At 57.9% G+C, this 17847-nt stretch overlaps 1 protein-coding gene across 2 annotated transcripts in view; it reads right to left on the bottom strand.

Moving 5' to 3' along the window:
• The window catches only part of megf8 (multiple EGF-like-domains 8), a 28926-nt gene that overhangs the window by 6946 nt on the left and 4133 nt on the right, over positions 1 to 17847 (bottom strand). For both annotated transcript variants that reach the window (XM_069185271.1, XM_069185272.1), the window contains exons 6-35: positions 17423 to 17511; positions 17074 to 17287; positions 15297 to 15623; positions 14076 to 14192; positions 13536 to 13696; positions 13330 to 13431; positions 12607 to 12754; positions 12358 to 12521; positions 11502 to 11693; positions 11222 to 11425; positions 10900 to 11139; positions 10218 to 10336; positions 10010 to 10141; positions 9561 to 9674; positions 9194 to 9277; positions 8726 to 8989; positions 7902 to 8086; positions 6670 to 6880; positions 6003 to 6234; positions 5429 to 5561; positions 4552 to 4778; positions 4145 to 4255; positions 3573 to 3691; positions 3287 to 3491; positions 2677 to 2848; positions 2395 to 2558; positions 1865 to 2009; positions 1467 to 1698; positions 756 to 885; positions 268 to 478 (exon numbers count right to left, since the gene is read on the bottom strand). In XM_069185271.1, coding sequence (XP_069041372.1) covers positions 268 to 478; positions 756 to 885; positions 1467 to 1698; positions 1865 to 2009; positions 2395 to 2558; positions 2677 to 2848; positions 3287 to 3491; positions 3573 to 3691; positions 4145 to 4255; positions 4552 to 4778; positions 5429 to 5561; positions 6003 to 6234; positions 6670 to 6880; positions 7902 to 8086; positions 8726 to 8989; positions 9194 to 9277; positions 9561 to 9674; positions 10010 to 10141; positions 10218 to 10336; positions 10900 to 11139; positions 11222 to 11425; positions 11502 to 11693; positions 12358 to 12521; positions 12607 to 12754; positions 13330 to 13431; positions 13536 to 13696; positions 14076 to 14192; positions 15297 to 15623; positions 17074 to 17287; positions 17423 to 17511 — 5148 coding nt within the window. The remainder of the gene's footprint in view (positions 1 to 267; positions 479 to 755; positions 886 to 1466; positions 1699 to 1864; positions 2010 to 2394; positions 2559 to 2676; positions 2849 to 3286; positions 3492 to 3572; positions 3692 to 4144; positions 4256 to 4551; positions 4779 to 5428; positions 5562 to 6002; positions 6235 to 6669; positions 6881 to 7901; positions 8087 to 8725; positions 8990 to 9193; positions 9278 to 9560; positions 9675 to 10009; positions 10142 to 10217; positions 10337 to 10899; positions 11140 to 11221; positions 11426 to 11501; positions 11694 to 12357; positions 12522 to 12606; positions 12755 to 13329; positions 13432 to 13535; positions 13697 to 14075; positions 14193 to 15296; positions 15624 to 17073; positions 17288 to 17422; positions 17512 to 17847) is intronic.

Raw genomic sequence — 17847 nt, 5'->3', positions numbered from 1 at the left:
GCTGACTGAGAGGGGCGGGGCACAACCAGGGGGAGGAGCTGACTGAGAGGGGCAGGGCACAACCAGGGGGAGGAGCTGACTGAGGGGGACGGGCACAGTCAGGGGAGGAGCTGGCTGGGGGGGCTGACTGAGGGGGAGGGGCACAACCAGGGGGAGGAGCTGGCTGAGGGGGAGGAGCACAGTCAGGGGAGGCAGAGACCAGCCTGCATCTGACCTGTGCTGCCATGACCCCGTGTGTGACCTGTGTCTGACCTGTCCAGTACTGACCCGTGCGTTTGAACTGGCGTGTCCACATGCACTTCCCAGAAGCTGTGCACTTGGGGCAATCGGAGGCCTCGCAGGATGTCTCCGAGCAATTACTGGACACGAAGATCTCACGCTGGTTGATCCGGCAATCATGCTCCGAGGTGCAGCTGACATCACTGCTGATGCACACTCCCTCTGGACAGTTAGTACACCACTTACACTGGCGGCCCGCCTGAGAGAGAGAGGGGTAATACAGACACACTGATTAACACTGCACTGGGAGAGAGAGGGGTTAATACACACACTGACTGGACACTCCAGTACATTAACACTGCACTGAGAGAGAGAGGGGTTAATACAGACACACTGACTGGACACTCCAGTACATTAACACTGCACTGGGAGAGAGAGGGGTTAATACAGACACACTGACTGGACACTCCAGTACATTAACACTGCACTGGGAGAGAGGCTGTGGGGTTGTACAGTTCTGGGGTGTCAATGTGTACCTGTCTTGGATCGAGGCTCATGGTTTTGGGGTGTCTGGCCAGGCACTCACTGCAGGTCTTCAGTCTGCGACACTCATCTGGAAACCGGGGCATCGGGAAGCACTGAGAGTGACCGACAGCACAGCCCAGCCTGGGGAGCGACAGAGGAGGAGAGAGAGGAGTCAGGCTCCGATTCGGCAACCACTCAGGACTGTTCTTGAAGAAAGCCGGACAGACACCGGTCAGCAGACAGCAGTGTGTGAGAGGCCAGTGTTCAGGAGTGGCTGCTCTCTGTGTGGAGTCTGCATGAGTTTCGCCGACCGCTGTGCTCTGGTTTCCTCCCACAGTCCAAAGACATGCTGGTGGGTTAACTGGCTCCTGGGAAGACTGTCTGTGGTGTGAGTGTGAGTGTGTTCCCTCCTGGATGTGTCCTGCCTTGCGCCCATTGCTTGCTGGGCCAGGCTCCAGCTCGTCCAGGGCTGTCCTAGATGAAGGGGTTAGAAGATGGGGGGCTGGACTGTTAAATTCAGCCGTCAGACAGACGCTGGTCAGCGTCACACTATAACTACACCACAGTATCATGTGGAGAATCTGGATTCGATCGTCCTTCCTACTTCGCTGTGTAAAACGTGTGTTTCAAATGGGCTACAAGTGTCTCATATCCGTGCAGCTCATTCCCGCTCCGGGCACAGGGGTCTGATTCCGGACGGCTCCCGATCCCGGCGAACGCACCTCTCCGCCGTATCGGACGACACACAGCCCCCCCGACACCAGACACAGCTGCCGCTGGTGGAGTTGCAGGCATCGGGGCTGCGCAGCACGGAGCAAGGGTCAGAGGGCAGGGTCAGGGTCACCATGCGACCTAGGGTCACCCCATTGAACCCCCCTGTCAGGTACAGCCGGTCGCCCGACCTCACCATCGCCAGAGAGACCGAGGCGTTCACAGGATCCCCAACATCTGGGTCTGAAAAAGAGGGGGGTTAAGATTTGAGTCTTCTAAAGGTACCTCAGTGTCCCTCAGAGTGTCTCCCTTAGAGTGTCTGTCTTCATGCCTCAGGATGTCTTAGGGTGTCTTAGTGTGTCTGTCTCCCTGTCTCTTAGGCCACCAGGGTGTGTCAGTGGTGTCTCACCCAGCTCAGAGGGCAGGATCCAGGTGTTGCAGGTGATCTGGTAGAGAGAGACGCTGCTGCTGTACTCCTCCTCCTTCGTCCTGCCTCCCACAACTACCATGGTGTCTTTCAGGACCACAGCTGCGTGGAAGAAACTGGAGAGAGGCTGGAGAGAGAGAGAGGAAATCCCTAGGACCATGTCCTTACTGAACATCCTGCAGTATTTTACACATGAAGCACAGGGACTATTACAGGACTGTGTCTTTACTGAACACTGATTGTAATATTTTACACATGAAGCACAATGACTATTACAGGGCTGTGTCTTTACTGAACACTGACTGTAATATTTTACACATGAAGCACATTGACTATTACAAGACTGTGTCTTTACTGAAGCGTAATATATAATTAATAATGTATCTTTCATACATAAAACGGCGACTATTACAGGACTTTACTGGGTGACTGACTTTATGCTGAGTACACAGAGCACAATGCCTGTTACGAGACAGTATCTGTGAGAACAGTGTGTCTGGGGACCCTCATACCTTGTTACCCCGTGATGGGGCTAGGAGGCTCCAGGTGAGGTTGGGGTAGTACAGGCTGTAAAGCTCCCCTGATGGCTCCACTGTCTCCACGTGGAAACGGTATCCGCCAAAGACGTAGACAGCATCCGTCTGCTCATGATAGACGGCCGAGTGGCCGTACAGCCCTGGACAAGAGAGGGAGGGGTTACCAGCTCGGCAGCAGCAGTGCACACAGCTCAGGTAGAAGCGACGCTCTGCAGGCTGGGCTGTGGCTGCAACCGTGTGTAGCGCACCACTCCTCACCAGTAGGGGGCGTGCCGGCATGGGGCACCATAGTCCAATTGCCGGTTTCCAGGTTGAATTCCAGCAGCAGGTGGTTGAAGCCGTTCTCGGGGGAGTATCCTCCAATCAGGAGCAGCGAGGAGCCGCGGCGCAGTGTGAGGGTGTGGCCAGCCACCGGGGGCAGCAGAGAGCTCTGGGAGAGAGACAGTGTGTCAGTGAATAAGTGTCACCGACACGTTCAACCTGGTTTATTACACTGCTATAGACACAGTTCATACAACAGCCTTATAGCTATGAATAATGCAGCTTCTAACAAGTAGAATCAAGTAGCTTCACAATCAATAACTTTGTGTCTGCCCCTCTCTCAGTCCCTATCGACACATGCACTATCTCTCTCACCATGTGCTCTCTGCCTGTCTCTCTCACCATGCGCTAACTGCCTGTCTCTCTCACCATGCGCTCTTTAACTGCCTGTCTCTCTCACCATGTGCTCTCTGCATGTCTCTCTCACCATGCGCTCTTTAACTGCCTGTCTCTCTCACCATGCGCTCTTTAACTGCCTGTCTCTCTCACCATGCGCTCTTTAACTGCCTGTCTCTCTCACCATGTACTCCCTGCCTGTCTCTCTCACCATGTGCTCTCTCCACACCAGGCTGCTCAGATTGAGGCTCCACATGTCCTTGGCCACGCCTTGTTGGGTGAGACCGCCCACCACAAACATGGCATTCTGATTGGCTACATAAGAGGAGGCGTGGTAGTAGCGAGGACTGGGGGCGGAGCCTTCATCCACAGAGCTCGTCAACATCTGAGTCCAGCGGCGATCAAGGATTGAGAATCTTAGGAAAAGTTTAAATGATTAACAATAAGAACAGTAAGTGTAACAGAGATGATAAGTTATTAATCAGTCTTCCTCCCACCTATAGACATTTCCCAGAATGCCCTCTGTTAGCGAGAGGCCTCCATATAGCCACAGTGTCCCCTCGGGCCCCTCGACCATAGAATGAGCCATCCTGTGCAGGAACCTATGAGCCTGGCTCTGAGAGAGAGAATGAGAGAGAGAGGGGTTAATACAGACACACTGACTGGACACTCCAGTACATTAACACTGCACTGAGAGAGAGAGGGGTTAATACAGACACACTGACTGGACACTCCAGTACATTAACACTGCACTGAGAGAGAGAGGGGTTAATACAGACACACTGACTGGACACTCCAGTACATTAACACTGCACTGAGAGAGAGGGGGGTTAATACAGACACACTGACTGGACACTCCAGTATATTAACACTGCACTGAGAGAGAGAGGGGTTAATACAGACACACTGACTGGACACTCCAGTACATTAACACTGCACTGAGAGAGAGGGGTTAATACAGACACACTGACTGGACACTCCAGTACATTAACACTGCACTGAGAGAGAGAGGGGTTAATACAGACACACTGACTGGACACTACAGGACATTATGGACAGTTTCAGTTACCGTGGTCAGCTGAGTGTCCAGCAGCGTCTCCCACACGATGCTGCTGGAGTTCACAACAGTGGAGCAGTCTGAGCCGGCGAAGCCCTGGGCGCACACACACAGTCCCAGCGACTGCCAACACAACACACTCAGACCAACGCAACAACACCCCAGAAAACACAGCCCCACTTCCCTGTGACCCCACCCCCAACACCCCAGAAAACACTGACCCCCCTTCCAGTGACCCCCACCCCAACACCCCAGAAAACACTGACCCCCCTTCCAGTGACCCCCACCCCAACACCCCAGAAAACACTGACCCCCCTTCCATTGACCCCACCCCAACACCCCAGAAAACACTGACCCCCCTTCCTGTGACCCCACCCCAACACCCCACCCCAGATCCCTCCTCCTCCTCCTCCACTCACCAAGTTGCAGGCTCCTCGGTGCTCGTCCTGCCCGCAGTGTTGGGGACAGAGGGGCCTGTCGCAGAGGGGCCCCCCCAGGCCCTCCCTGCACACACAGCGCCCCCCCCAGCACTCCCGGCCCGCAGGGCACCCCGCCCCCCCGCAGCGCGGCACCCCGAATGAGGCATTGAAGCCCTGGGGCGCCGAGCCTGCCGACACATTGGCCTCAAAGTAGACCGAGAGCACCCCTGAAAAAGAGAGGGGTACAGTCAGACACCCCACAGACAGAGCCCCCCAGAGAGAGAGGGGTACAGTCAGACACCCCACAGACAGAGCCCCCCAGAGAGAGAGGGGTACAGTCAGACACCCCACAGACAGAGCCCCCTGAGAGAGAGAGGGGTACAGTCAGACACCCCACAGACAGAGCCCCCCAGAGAGAGGGGGTACAGTCAGACACCCCACAGACAGAGCCCCACAGAGAGAGGGGGGTAGAGCCAGACAGAGCCCCCCAGAGAGAGAGAGGGGTACAGTTAGACACCCCACAGACAGAGCCCCCCTGAGAGAGAGAGGGGTACAGTCAGACACCCCACAGACAGAGCCCCCCTGAGAGAGAGGGGGGTAGAGTCAGACAGAGCCCCCCAGAGAGAGAGGGGGTAGAGCCACACAGAGCCCCCCAGAGAGAGAGGGGGTAGAGCCACACAGAGCCCCCCAGAGAGAGGGGGTAGAGCCAGACAGAGCCCCCCAGAGAGAGGGGGTACAGTCAGACAGAGCCCCCCAGAGAGAGAGAGGGGGGTAGAGCCACACAGAGCCCCCCAGAGAGAGAGAGGGGGGTAGAGCCACACAGAGCCCCCCAGAGAGAGGGGGCAGAGCCAGACAGAGCCCCCGGTGGACAGGTCACCTGACAGGGCCTCCACGGTGACGGGGGTCTGGCGGCGTGTCCCACAGAAGGCCCCCAGCAGGTTGCGGTCGGGGCGCACCACGCCGCTGGGCAGGAAGCGCGGCAGCCCCTCGAACACGTACACGTAGGAGCTCTGGGGCGGGACACAGGCCGCGGGTTAGTGACCCCCACTCCCGCACCGCACTGGCCCCCCACTCCTGCACCGCACTGCCCCCCCATCCACACAGTACTGCCCCCCCACTCCTGCCCCACACTGCCCCCCCACTCCTGCCCCACACTGCCCCCCCGTCCACACAGTACTGCCCCACACTGCCCCCCCACTCCTGCCCCACACTGCCCCCCCACTCCTGCCCCACACTGCCCCACACTGCCCCCCCACTCCTGCCCCACACTGCCCCACACTGCCCCCCCACTGCCCCCCCACTCCTGCCCCACACTGCCCCACACTGCCCCACACTGCCCCCCCACTCCTGCCCCCCCACTCCTGCACCGCACTGCCCCCCCGTCCACACAGTACTGCCCCACACTGCCCCCCCCGTCCGCACCCCACTGCCCCGCCAGCGGCGTCACTCACCGTGCAGCGCGTGTGCGTGTCCGGGAGTATCGTCAGCGTGACGGGGGGGCAGGCGGGACCCGGCGAGCAGGACGACAGGTCCTCGGACACAGACAGCACCCAGAGGCAGTGAGACAGGCCCTGCCCCGCCCGGGCCGAGCCCCGGGACCCCAGCGCCGAGGAGGAGGGGGAGGAGGAGGCGCCCAGAAGGAGGGCGCGCCCCTGGCACTGCCGAAAACACGTCCCGTTGTCCCTGAGAGACAGACAGGGCCGCACAGACACAGAGAGAGACAGACAGGTACACACCTCCATTGATTCAGAGTTTTGACAAAGGCTGTCGTACAGACATTGAGCACACAGAGAGACAGGCAGGCAGACAGGTGTCACAGAGGGAGAGGCAGGCGAGACAGGCAGGCAGACAGGTGTCACAGAGGGAGGGGCAGGCGAGACAGGCAGGCAGACAGGTGTCACAGAGGGAGAGACAGGCAGGCAGACAGGTGTCACAGAGGGAGAAGCAGGCGAAACAAGCAGACAGAGAGACAGGCGGGCAGACAGGTGCCACAGAGAGACAGGTAAGTAACACAGGCAGACAGGTGTTGGACAGTGACAGGAAACACAAGCAAACAGGAAGACAAGTGTCAGAGGCAGGTAAGTAAGACAGAGACAGACCGGTGTGCGGCACTCATACCTGGGGTCTCCGTAGTAACCGGAGACGCACCTCTCGCAGTGCGGCCCCTCGGTGTAGTGTGTACAGTAGCACTCCCCCGTGGTGTTGTCACAGTAACTGCGGGAGGGGTCACCATGGCCGTTACACTGACACGGCACACAGCCTCCCTTCGACACCGCGCTGCCAAAACTGCCAGGGCTGCAGGCCTGGCACCGAGAGCCCATCGTCCAGTCTGAGAGAGAGAGCGGTTAATACAGACACCGAGAGCCCACCGTCCAGTCTGAGAGAGAGAGAGCGGTTAATACAGACACCGAGAGCCCACCGTCCAGTCTGAGAGAGAGAGCGGTTAATACAGACACCGAGAGCCCACCGTCCAGTCTGAGAGAGAGAGAGCGGTTAATACAGACACCGAGAGCCCACCGTCCAGTCTGAGAGAGAGAGCGGTTAATACAGACACCGAGAGCCCACCGTCCAGTCTGAGAGAGAGCGGTTAATACAGACACCGAGAGCCCACCGTCCAGTCTGAGAGAGAGAGCGGTTAATAAAGACACCGAGAGCCCATCGTCCAGTCTGAGAGAGAGAGCGGTTAATACAGACACCGAGAGCCCACCGTCCAGTCTGAGAGAGAGAGCGGTTAATACAGACACCGAGAGCCCACCGTCCAGTCTGAGAGAGAGAGAGCGGTTAATACAGACACCGAGAGCCCACCGTCCAGTCTGAGAGAGAGAGTGGTTAATACAGACACCGAGAGCCCACCGTCCAGTCTGAGAGAGAGCGGTTAATACAGACACCGAGAGCCCACCGTCCAGTCTGAGAGAGAGAGCAGTTAATACAGACACCGAGAGCCCATCGTCCAGTCTGAGAGAGAGAGCGGTTAATACAGACACCGAGAGCCCACCGTCCAGTCTGAGAGAGAGAGCGGTTAATACAGACACCGAGAGCCCACCGTCCAGTCTGAGAGAGAGAGAGTGGTTAATACAGACACCGAGAGCCCACCGTCCAGTCTGAGAGAGAGAGAGCGGTTAATACAGACACCGAGAGCCCACCGTCCAGTCTGAGAGAGAGAGCGGTTAATACAGACACCGAGAGCCCACCGTCCAGTCTGAGAGAGAGAGCGGTTAATACAGACACCGAGAGCCCATCGTCCAGTCTGAGAGAGAGAGCGGTTAATACAGACACCGAGAGCCCACCGTCCAGTCTGAGAGAGAGAGCGGTTAATACAGACACTGAGAGATGACTGAATGTCTGCTCACCCTGGCACTGGTCACACACGCCTGGGCCGGCCACACAGGTGCTGTGGAAGTTGCACTGACAGTCAACGTCACACTCCACCCCACTGAGGTCCAGCGTGGCTGCGTCAGAGGTCCAGCCCAGCTCACACTGGCACTGGAAATCAGGAGCTCCACTGCAGCGGCCATGACGACACTCGTTATAACACCTGAGAGAGACACTCCAGTACATTAACACTGCACAGAGAGAGAGAGGGGTTAATACAGACACACTGACTGGACACTCCAGTACATTAACACTGCACTGAGAGAGAGAGGGGTTAATACAGACACACTGACTGGACACTCCAGTACATTAACACTGCACTGAGAGAGAGAGGAGTTAATACAGACACACTGACTGGACACTCCAGTACGTGAACACTGTACTGAGAGAGAGAGAGGGATCATACAGACACACTGACTGGACACTCCAGTACATTAACCCTGCACTGAGAGAGAGAGGGGTTAATACAGACACACTGACTGGACACTCCAGTACATTAACACTGCACTGAGAGAGAGAGGGGTTAATACAGACACACTGACTGGACACTCCAGTACATCAAAACTGCACTGAGAGAGAGAGGGGTTAATACAGACACACTGACTGGACACTCCAGTACATTAACACTGCACTGAGAGAGAGAGGGGTTAATACAGACACACTGACTGGACACTCCAGTACATTAACACTGCACTGAGAGAGAGAGGAGTTAATACAGACACACTGACTGGACACTCCAGTACATGAACACTGCACTGAGAGAGGGGGGGATCACACAGACACCCCGAAGAGTCAGACTCACGTCCGGTTGCACTGCAGGACTCCGTCCCCAGTGTAGCCCCTCTCGCAGTGACACTCGTAGGCGGTGGGCGTGTTGACGCAGGTGGCGAAGGCGTGGCAGTGGTGCAGGCCCAGCCGGCACTCCTCCACGTCGGGGCAGGAGGGGTACGACCACAGCGCCAGGCCCGGCTCCCGCGGCCCGGCCCGGCCCAGCTCGCGGTCCAGCTCCAGCTCCAGATCCAGATCCAGATCCCGGTCTCTCCGGGACCACTCCGGGCTCTCGGACCTGGGGGCACAGGGTCAAGGGGTGAGGCCGGACAGACTGTTAGCTAAGAGCCTCGTTCCCCGAGTGGTAGCAAGACGCTGCTCAACCCACCCCCCACTCTCTGCGTACAGAGGTGTCCCTGAATACTCCCACACCCCCCACAGTCCCCACTCTGGGATTCAGGACCGAAGAGATTCAGCTCCTTCTGGCACAGGGCACTCTCACCCTGCCCCGCGCAGCTCGGACACGGCCGCGGTGCAGTTCGGGAATGAGGGGTCACCCAGTCCTCGCCAGTCCCCGCGCAGACACCTGCAGAGAGAGGGAGGTCAATGTGTAGATGACCGCTGTCCTGGGGGTGTTAATGACTGATGGCCACTGTCCCTAGGGGATCAGAAATGCGGATGAGCTCTGTCTGTCCTCAGGGGGTCAGACACGCGGATGACCGCTGTCCTGAGGGGACAGACACGCGGATTACCACTGTCCTGAGGGGACAGACACGCAGATGAGCTCTGTCTGTCCTCAGGGGATCAGACACGCGGATGACCACTGTCCTGAGGGGTCAGACACGCGGATGACCGCAGTGTGGGATTACCGTCCGACGGTGGGATTGTCCTGGTCTCCACACCAGCCGCACTGCAGGGTCTGCAGACAGTCGGAGCAGGAGTCCAGTCGAGAGCAGTCCTTGCACAGAGGGACTGAGTGGACACTGAAGAGACAGAGAGACTGCGTTACTCTCCTCACCACATCTGTCCAACTGGACACAGAGAGAGACTCACACACACTCACTCGGAGAGAGACTCACACACACTCACTCGGAGAGAGACTCACACACACACACGCACGCACGCTCAGAGAGAGATTATCACACACTCACTCAAGAGAGAGAGAGACTATCACACACTCAGAGAGAGACTCACACACACACACACACACACACGAACATACGCACGCTCAGAGAGAGATTATCACGCACACGCACACGCTCAGAGCACCGCTCTGCTGTCCCAGCATGCCTCGCTGCCGCGGCAGGAATGGGCGTACCTGTCGTACCAGTCCCGGCACTCTCCGTAGGGGTACTTGGTGAGGTAGGCGGCGAAGTAGAAACAGGCCTGAGCAGACTCGCACCACGCACACTGACTGGAGTTCGACAGGCACTCCGCACAGGAGCGCCTCCTGCAGGGAGACGCAGGTCAGCACAGAGCCACACCCGCGCGCTGGAGAGGCGTGCGTGAAGGGGACAGGGACTCACTGGTTGCAGACTTTAGGACACCCCTCTGGGTCGCGAATGGATCCTTCCAGCCTCCCCCGCCTGCTGCACTGATAGTCGCCCTTCTTGCTGGAGCTGACCTGCCACTCGCAGTACGGGTCCTTCACAGGGACACACAGAACGCAGGCTGACACGCCGACACTCCAGCTTTCCCGCCGTGTCCTCCCCTCCCCCTCTGACCTCTGAACTCTGACCTGGCAGAAGGCAGTGCAGTCCCCTGTAGCCGTCCTCTGACCCCTGACCTCTGACCTGGCTGTAGGCAGAGCAGTCCCCTGTAGCCCTCCTCTGACCTCTGAGCTGGCTGTAGGCAGTGCAGTCATTGTAGCCCTCCACTGACCCCTGACCTCTGAGCTGGCTGTAGGCAGTGCAGTCCCCTGTAGCCCTCCACTGACCCCTGACCTCTGAGCTGGCTGTAGGCAGTGCAGTCCCCTATAGCCCTCCTCTGACCTCTGACCTGGCTGTAGGCAGTGCAGTCATTGCAGCCCTCCACTGACCCCTGACCTCTGAGCTGGCTGTAGGCAGTGCAGTCCCCTGTAGCCCTCCACTGACCCCTGACCTCTGAGCTGGCTGTAGGCAGTGCAGTCCCCTATAGCCCTCCTCTGACCTCTGACCTGGCTGTAGTGTGCAGTCCCCTGTAGCCCTCCAATGACCCCTGACCTCTGACCTGGCTGCAGGCGGTGCAGTCCCTGTAGTCCTCACACAGGGTGCAGTGAGCCGGCGTCAGCACCAGGTGGCGCTCCTGCTGCCCGTCCCCGCAGGCCACGCCGGGCTCGGCGCGGGCCAGGCAGGCGTTGCTGTGGTAACACCAGCCGCAGGCCTGGTTGGCCAGGCAGGCCAGGCAGGAGCGGAGCGCGGCGCAGGAGGAGTCCGAGCGGAAGGGCTCCAGGAACAGGAAGGAGATCTCCTGGGGGGAGGGGGAGAGAGAGGACGAGTTCGGGCGGGTTCGGGCCAGAGGGGGGCAGGGGGCCGGGCGGGGCGGGACTCACGCTGCCCCCTGGCACGGCCGTCCGGTTCCAGGTCAGCGCCATCTCGCTGGTCTGCCCGCTGCCCGAGGTGTTGAGGTAGCCCTCCGCCTGGATCAGGTACCGGTGCCCGCGGGTCAGGTTCTGGAACAGCCTGGCCCCGCCGGGCCGGGTGAGCAGGCGGCTCTCCTTCTCCTGCTGGGCCTCCCAGTGCCCCACCACCTCCAGCTGAGGGGGAGAGAGGGGGTCAGAGGTCAGGGGTCAGGGGTCAGGGGTCACCGCCGCTCCACGCCCATGTGCTCACCGGCTCCAGGGTGTTGGGGGCTCGGCCCACCCAGGCGGTGAAGTGCAGCCGCTGGATCCGGGCCCAGACCGACACTCTGTCGGGGGGCGAGGGGGACCCCCACAACGGGTGGATGAACCCCCGAAACTGCAGGGTGACGTCCATCTCCGTAGAGGGGTTGAGGGTGATGGAGGTACTGCGCAGGATAGACACCTGAGAGGGAGAGAGGGGGAGAGAGAGAGGGAGAGAGGGGGAGGAGAGAGGGGGAGAACGGGGGAGAACGGGGGAGAACAGGCTGTGACTCCCTCAAGACACAGAGAGAGCAGAGCCTCACAGGGGGACAGACACACAGGGGGACAGGAAGGCAGACGGACAGGGGGACAGACACACACAAGAGGATAGGGGGACAGGAAGGCAGACACAAGGGGATAGGGGGACAGACACACACAAGGGGACAGGGGGACAGACACACAGGGGGACAGGAAGGCAGATGGACAGGGGGACAGACACACACAAGAGGATAGGGGGACAGGAAGGCAGACACAAGGGGATAGGGGGACAGGAAGGCAGACACAAGGGGATAGGGGGACAGACACACACAAGGGGACAGGGGGACAGACACACACAAGGGGACAGGAAGGCAGACGGACAGGGGGACAGACACACACAAGAGGATAGGGGGACAGGAAGGCAGACACAAGGGGACAGGGGGACAGACACACAGGGGGACAGGAAGGCAGACACAAGGGGACAGGGGGACAGACACACAGGGGGACAGGAAGGCAGACACACAGGGGGACAGGGGGACAGACACACACAAGGGGACAGGGGGACAGACACACAGGGGGACAGGGGGACGGGGGGACGGGGGGCCCACCTTGTCCGGCTGCGAGTCGTTGCGGGGGTGCTGGAAGGTGAGCAGGTGCAGCCCGGGGACGAAGCTGGCGGTCTGGCAGGAGGGCAGGGCCGTGAGGAAGCGCGAGCGCTCGCCCCACCAGCCGTGCGCGCCCGAGATCTGGTCCACGCGGCACGCCGAGCGCTCTGCCACGACACAGGGGTCAGCACAACGGGCCGCCGCCACATCGCCACGCCCACCGCGCCCACCGGGCCCCGGCCCCCCTCTCACCTGACACGGGGATGCAGGACTCGTTCTGCACACACCAGCCACAGTCCGCGGGCGCGCGGGGCAGCGAGCCGGCCCTCCCACTGAACACCAGGCAGGACTGACAGTCCGACAGGAACCGCGACAGGCCCAGGCAGCCTGTACTGCCACACTGTGGACAGGAAGAGCACTGCAGTCGGGCACTGACACACACACACACACACACTGCCACACTGTGGACAGGAAGAGCACTGCAGTCAGGCACTGCCACACACACACACTGCCACACTGTGGACAGGAAGAGCACTGCAGTCGGGCACTGACACACACACACACTGCCACACTGCGGACAGGAAGAGCACTGCAGTCAGACACTGCCACACACACTGACAGACACTGACACACACACACACACACACACACTGCCACACTGTGGACAGGAAGAGCACTGCAGTCAGGCACTGCCACACACACACACTGCCACACTGTGGACAGGAAGAGCACTGCAGTCGGGCACTGACACACACACACACTGCCACACTGCGGACAGGAAGAGCACTGCAGTCAGACACTGCCACACACACTGACAGACACTGACACACACACACACACACACACACACTGCCACACTGTGGACAGGAAGACCACTGCAGTCGGGCACTGACACACACACTGCCACACACACACTGCCACACACACACTGCCACACACACACTGCCACACTGCGGCCAGGAAGAGCAGACTGACCGGGTCCTGGGGCCGATACGCGCGGCAGCGTCCCTCACACCAGCTGCACTCCGGGTTCCTCAGACAGGCGGCCTCGTCGGGGTGCGCGGCGCACACCGCGCCCTGGAAGAGAGCAGCAGCGCGGCGTGAGGGGGGACGAGGCACGGGGGAGCGGGGACGAGGCTCGGGGGGGGCCCCCCCGCACGGCGGCCGGCTCGCGCACTCACGGGCTCTCCCGAGTCGCTCCGGACGAACAGGGGCACTTTGAAAGCCACGAGGTCACGCCGCGCCACCCCGCTGTACCCCCCCGCCACCAGGAGGACCCGTCCGTCCATCACCGCGGCAACGTGGGAGTATCGCCCCCGAGCCACACGGGCAGAGTCACCTCCTGAGGAGACAGACGACTGTTACCTCCCCCAGCAGAGACCCCGGGGACAGGGGACAGAGAGAGAGAGACCCCGGGGACAGGGGACAGAGAGAGAGAGAGAGAGAGAGGACTGGGGACAGAGAGAGAGAGAGAGACCCCGGGGACAGGGGACAGAGAGAGAGAGAGGACTGGGGACAGAGAGAGAGAGAGGACTGGGGACAGAGAGAGAGAGAGGACTGGGGACAGAGAGAGAGAGAGAGAGGACTGGGGACAGAGAGAGAGAGAGAGAGAGGACTGGGGACAGAGAGAGAGAGAGAGAAAGGACTGGGGACAGAGAGAGAGAGAGGACTGGGGAGGTGGGGACAGAGGTGAGGGAGTTCATCGTGTCTCGGGGTCTCACTCTGTACTGGTCGGCTCCTCTCTTCCATAGTCACCCACTGGTGACACCCCAAGTGATAGAAGAAGATCTCCTCATCATAACACTTCTCCTCCTGGTAATGGATATGAACATTCCCCCCTGACAGAGAGAGAGGGGTTAATACACACACTGACTGGACACTCCAGCACATTAACACTGCACTGAGAGAGAGAGGGGTTAATACAGACACACTGACTGGACACTCCAGTACATTAACACTGCACTGAGAGAGAGAGGGATTAATACAGACACACTGACTGGACACTCCAGTACATTAACACTGCACTGAGAGAGAGGGGTTAATACAGACACACTGACTGGACACTCCAGTACATTAACACTGCACTGAGAGAGAGGGGTTAATACAGACACACTGACTGGACACTCCAGTACATTAACACTGCACTGAGAGAGAGAGGGGTTAATACAGACACACTGACTGGACACTCCAGTACATTAACACTGCACTGAGAGAGAGGGGTTAATACAGACACACTGACTGGACACTCCAGTACGTGAACACTGTACTGAGAGAGAGAGGGGTTAATACAGACACACTGACTGGACACTCCAGTACATGAACACTGCACTGAGAGAGAGGGGTTAATACAGACACACTGACTGGACACTCCAGTACATTAACACTGCACTGAGAGAGAGAGGGGTCAATACAGACACACTGACTGGACACTCCAGTACATGAACACTGCACTGAGAGAGAGAGGGGTTAATACAGACACACTGACTGGACACTCCAGTACATTAACACTGCACTGAGAGAGAGAGGGGTTAATACAGACACACTGACTGGACACTCCAGTACATTAACACTGCACTGAGAGAGAGAGGGGTCAATACAGACACTCTGACTGGACACTCCAGTACATTAACACTGCACTGAGAGAGAGAGGGGTTAATACACACACACTGACTGGACACTCCAGTACATTAACACTGCACTGAGAGAGAGGGGTTAATACAGACACACTGACTGGACACTCCAGTACATTAACACTGCACTGAGAGAGAGGGGTTAATACAGACACACTGACTGGACACTCCAGTACATTAACACTGCACTGAGAGAGAGGGGTTCATACAGACACACTGACTGGACACTCCAGTACATTAACACTGCACTGAGAGAGAGAGGGGTTAATACAGACACACTGACTGGACACTACTGGACACTACTGGACTCACCGTACACCACCATGTAGTTGCCGATGACGGTGGCGGAGTGGAACGCTCTCTCCCGGGGGCCGCTGGCGGGGAACCGGGACCGGAACGAGGTCCAGAAGCGCTTGTCCACGTGGAAGGCGTCGGTGGAGTTCACGCGCACGCTGAAGCGCGCCGTGGTGGGCCGGTGGCCGCCATACACCAGCAGCGTCCGCGACGGCGCGTGGAAGACCATGGAGTGTCCGGCTGCGGCCGGCGATTTACCCCCGGAGGGCCTCACCAGCTCCCACACCGCCCCCTGCAGGCTGAACCGGTACAGTACAGAGGAAAACATGTCTTCATCCGTCCGCCCTGAGAGAGAGGAGAGAGCATCATCATCATCAGAGCTGTAGAGTCACTGTAGAGACACTCAGTCCAGCTCATCTGTATCTTCACACTCCTTCATCATCATCAGAGCTGTAGAGTCACTGTAGAGACACTCAGTCCAGCTCCTCTGTATCTTCACACTAACACTCCTTCATCATCATCAGAGCTGTAGAGTCACTGTAGAGACACTCAGTCCAGCTCATCTGTATCTTCACACTCACACTCCTTCATCATCATCAGAGCTGTAGAGTCACTGTAGAGACACTCAGTCCAGCTCATCTGTATCTTCACACTCACACTCCTTCATCATCATCAGAGCTGTAGAGTCACTGTAGAGACACTCAGTCCAGCTCCTCTGTATCTTCACACTCACACTCCTTCATCATCATCAGAGCTGTAGAGTCACTGTAGAGACACTCAGTCCAGCTCCTCTGTATCTTAACACTAACACTCCTTCATCATCATCAGAGCTGGAGAGTCACTGTAGAGACACTCAGTCCAGCTCCTCTGTATCTTCACACTAAAACTCCTTCATCATCATCAGAGCTGCAGAGTCACTGTAGAGACACTCAGTCCAGCTCCTCTGTATCTTCACACTCACACTCCTTCATCATCATCAGAGCTGGAGAGTCACTGTAGAGACACTCAGTCCAGCTCCTCTGTATCTTCACACTCACACTCCTTCATCATCATCAGAGCTGGAGAGTCACTGTAGAGACACTCAGTCCAGCTCCTCTGTATCTTCACACTAACACTCCTTCATCATCATCAGAGTTGGAGAGTCACTGTAGAGACACTCAGTCCAGCTCCTCTGTATCTTCACACTAACACTCCTTCATCATCATCAGAGCTGTAGAGTCACTGTAGAGACACTCAGTCCAGCTCATCTGTATCTTCACACTCACACTCCTTCATCATCATCAGAGCTGGAGAGTCACTGTAGAGACACTCAGTCCAGCTCCTCTGTATCTTCACACTAACACTCCTTCATCATCATCAGAGTTGGAGAGTCACTGTAGAGACACTCAGTCCAGCTCCTCTGTATCTTCACACTAACACTCCTTCATCATCATCAGAGCTGTAGAGTCACTGTAGAGACACTCAGTCCAGCTCCTCTGTATCTTCACACTAACACTCCTTCATCATCCTCAGAGCTGTAGAGTCACTGTAGAGACACTCAGTCCAGCTCCTCTGTATCTTCACACTAACACTCCTTCATCATCCTCAGAGCTGGAGAGTCACTGTAGAGACACTCAGTCCAGCTCCTCTGTATCTTCACACTCACACTCCTTCATCATCATCAGAGCTGTAGAGTCACTGTAGAGACACTCAGTCCAGCTCATCTGTATCTTCACACTCACACTCCTTCATCATCATCAGAGCTGTATAGTCACTGTAGAGACACTCAGTCCAGAAAGTTTGAAGTGTTTCTTACCTCCAAACACATACAAATAGTCATCGACCACGGCTGCCGCGTGATTGGCCAGCCTGGGTGCTCCAGGCGAATCCCACTGGCCAAGCTGCTGCCAGTTATCCTGAAGGGGGCGGTACATCCAGACATCATTGGCCAATGAGCCGTTGGCCAGCTCCCCTCCGAAAATCACCATGCTGCTGTCCCACTCGACCGCAGTGTGAGAGTGTCGGGCAGCCTGTGAGGGACAGACAGAGCAGTACCGTACAGTGTTGAGGGCTGAGGAGCACAGGAGTGAGACGCCGTGTGTGGTGCAGAGAGTGGTGTTCAGTGCCGTGTGTGGTGCTGAGAGTGGTGCTCAGCGCTGTCTTACCGGCTGGTACGGCTGTGTTCTCTGTGCCCACAGGTTGGTGGTGAAGTTGTAGCACACCAGGTCTCCCAGTGCGCTGTTCAGATCGAACCCTGAGGCACAAGACAGGCCGGTCAGTGTATGTGACCACAACCCCATCCCCCCTACTCGGACACACACCTGTACACCCCCACACACCTGTATAGACACACACCTGTACACCCGCACACACCTGTATAGACACACCTGTACACCTGCACACACCTGTATAGACACACCTGTACACCTGCACACACCTGTATAGACACACCTGTACACCTGCACACACCTGTATAGACACAATTTTACACACACACCTGTATACACAAACCCACACACCTATGTACACACACCAATGCACAAACACACCTATACAAAAGCACACACCTGTACATATGCGTACACACACA

This window comes from Lepisosteus oculatus, chromosome 27 (assembly GCF_040954835.1).
Source record: "Lepisosteus oculatus isolate fLepOcu1 chromosome 27, fLepOcu1.hap2, whole genome shotgun sequence".
NCBI lineage: Eukaryota > Metazoa > Chordata > Actinopteri > Semionotiformes > Lepisosteidae > Lepisosteus > Lepisosteus oculatus.
This window is presented reverse-complemented; position numbering and strand designations above follow the sequence as displayed.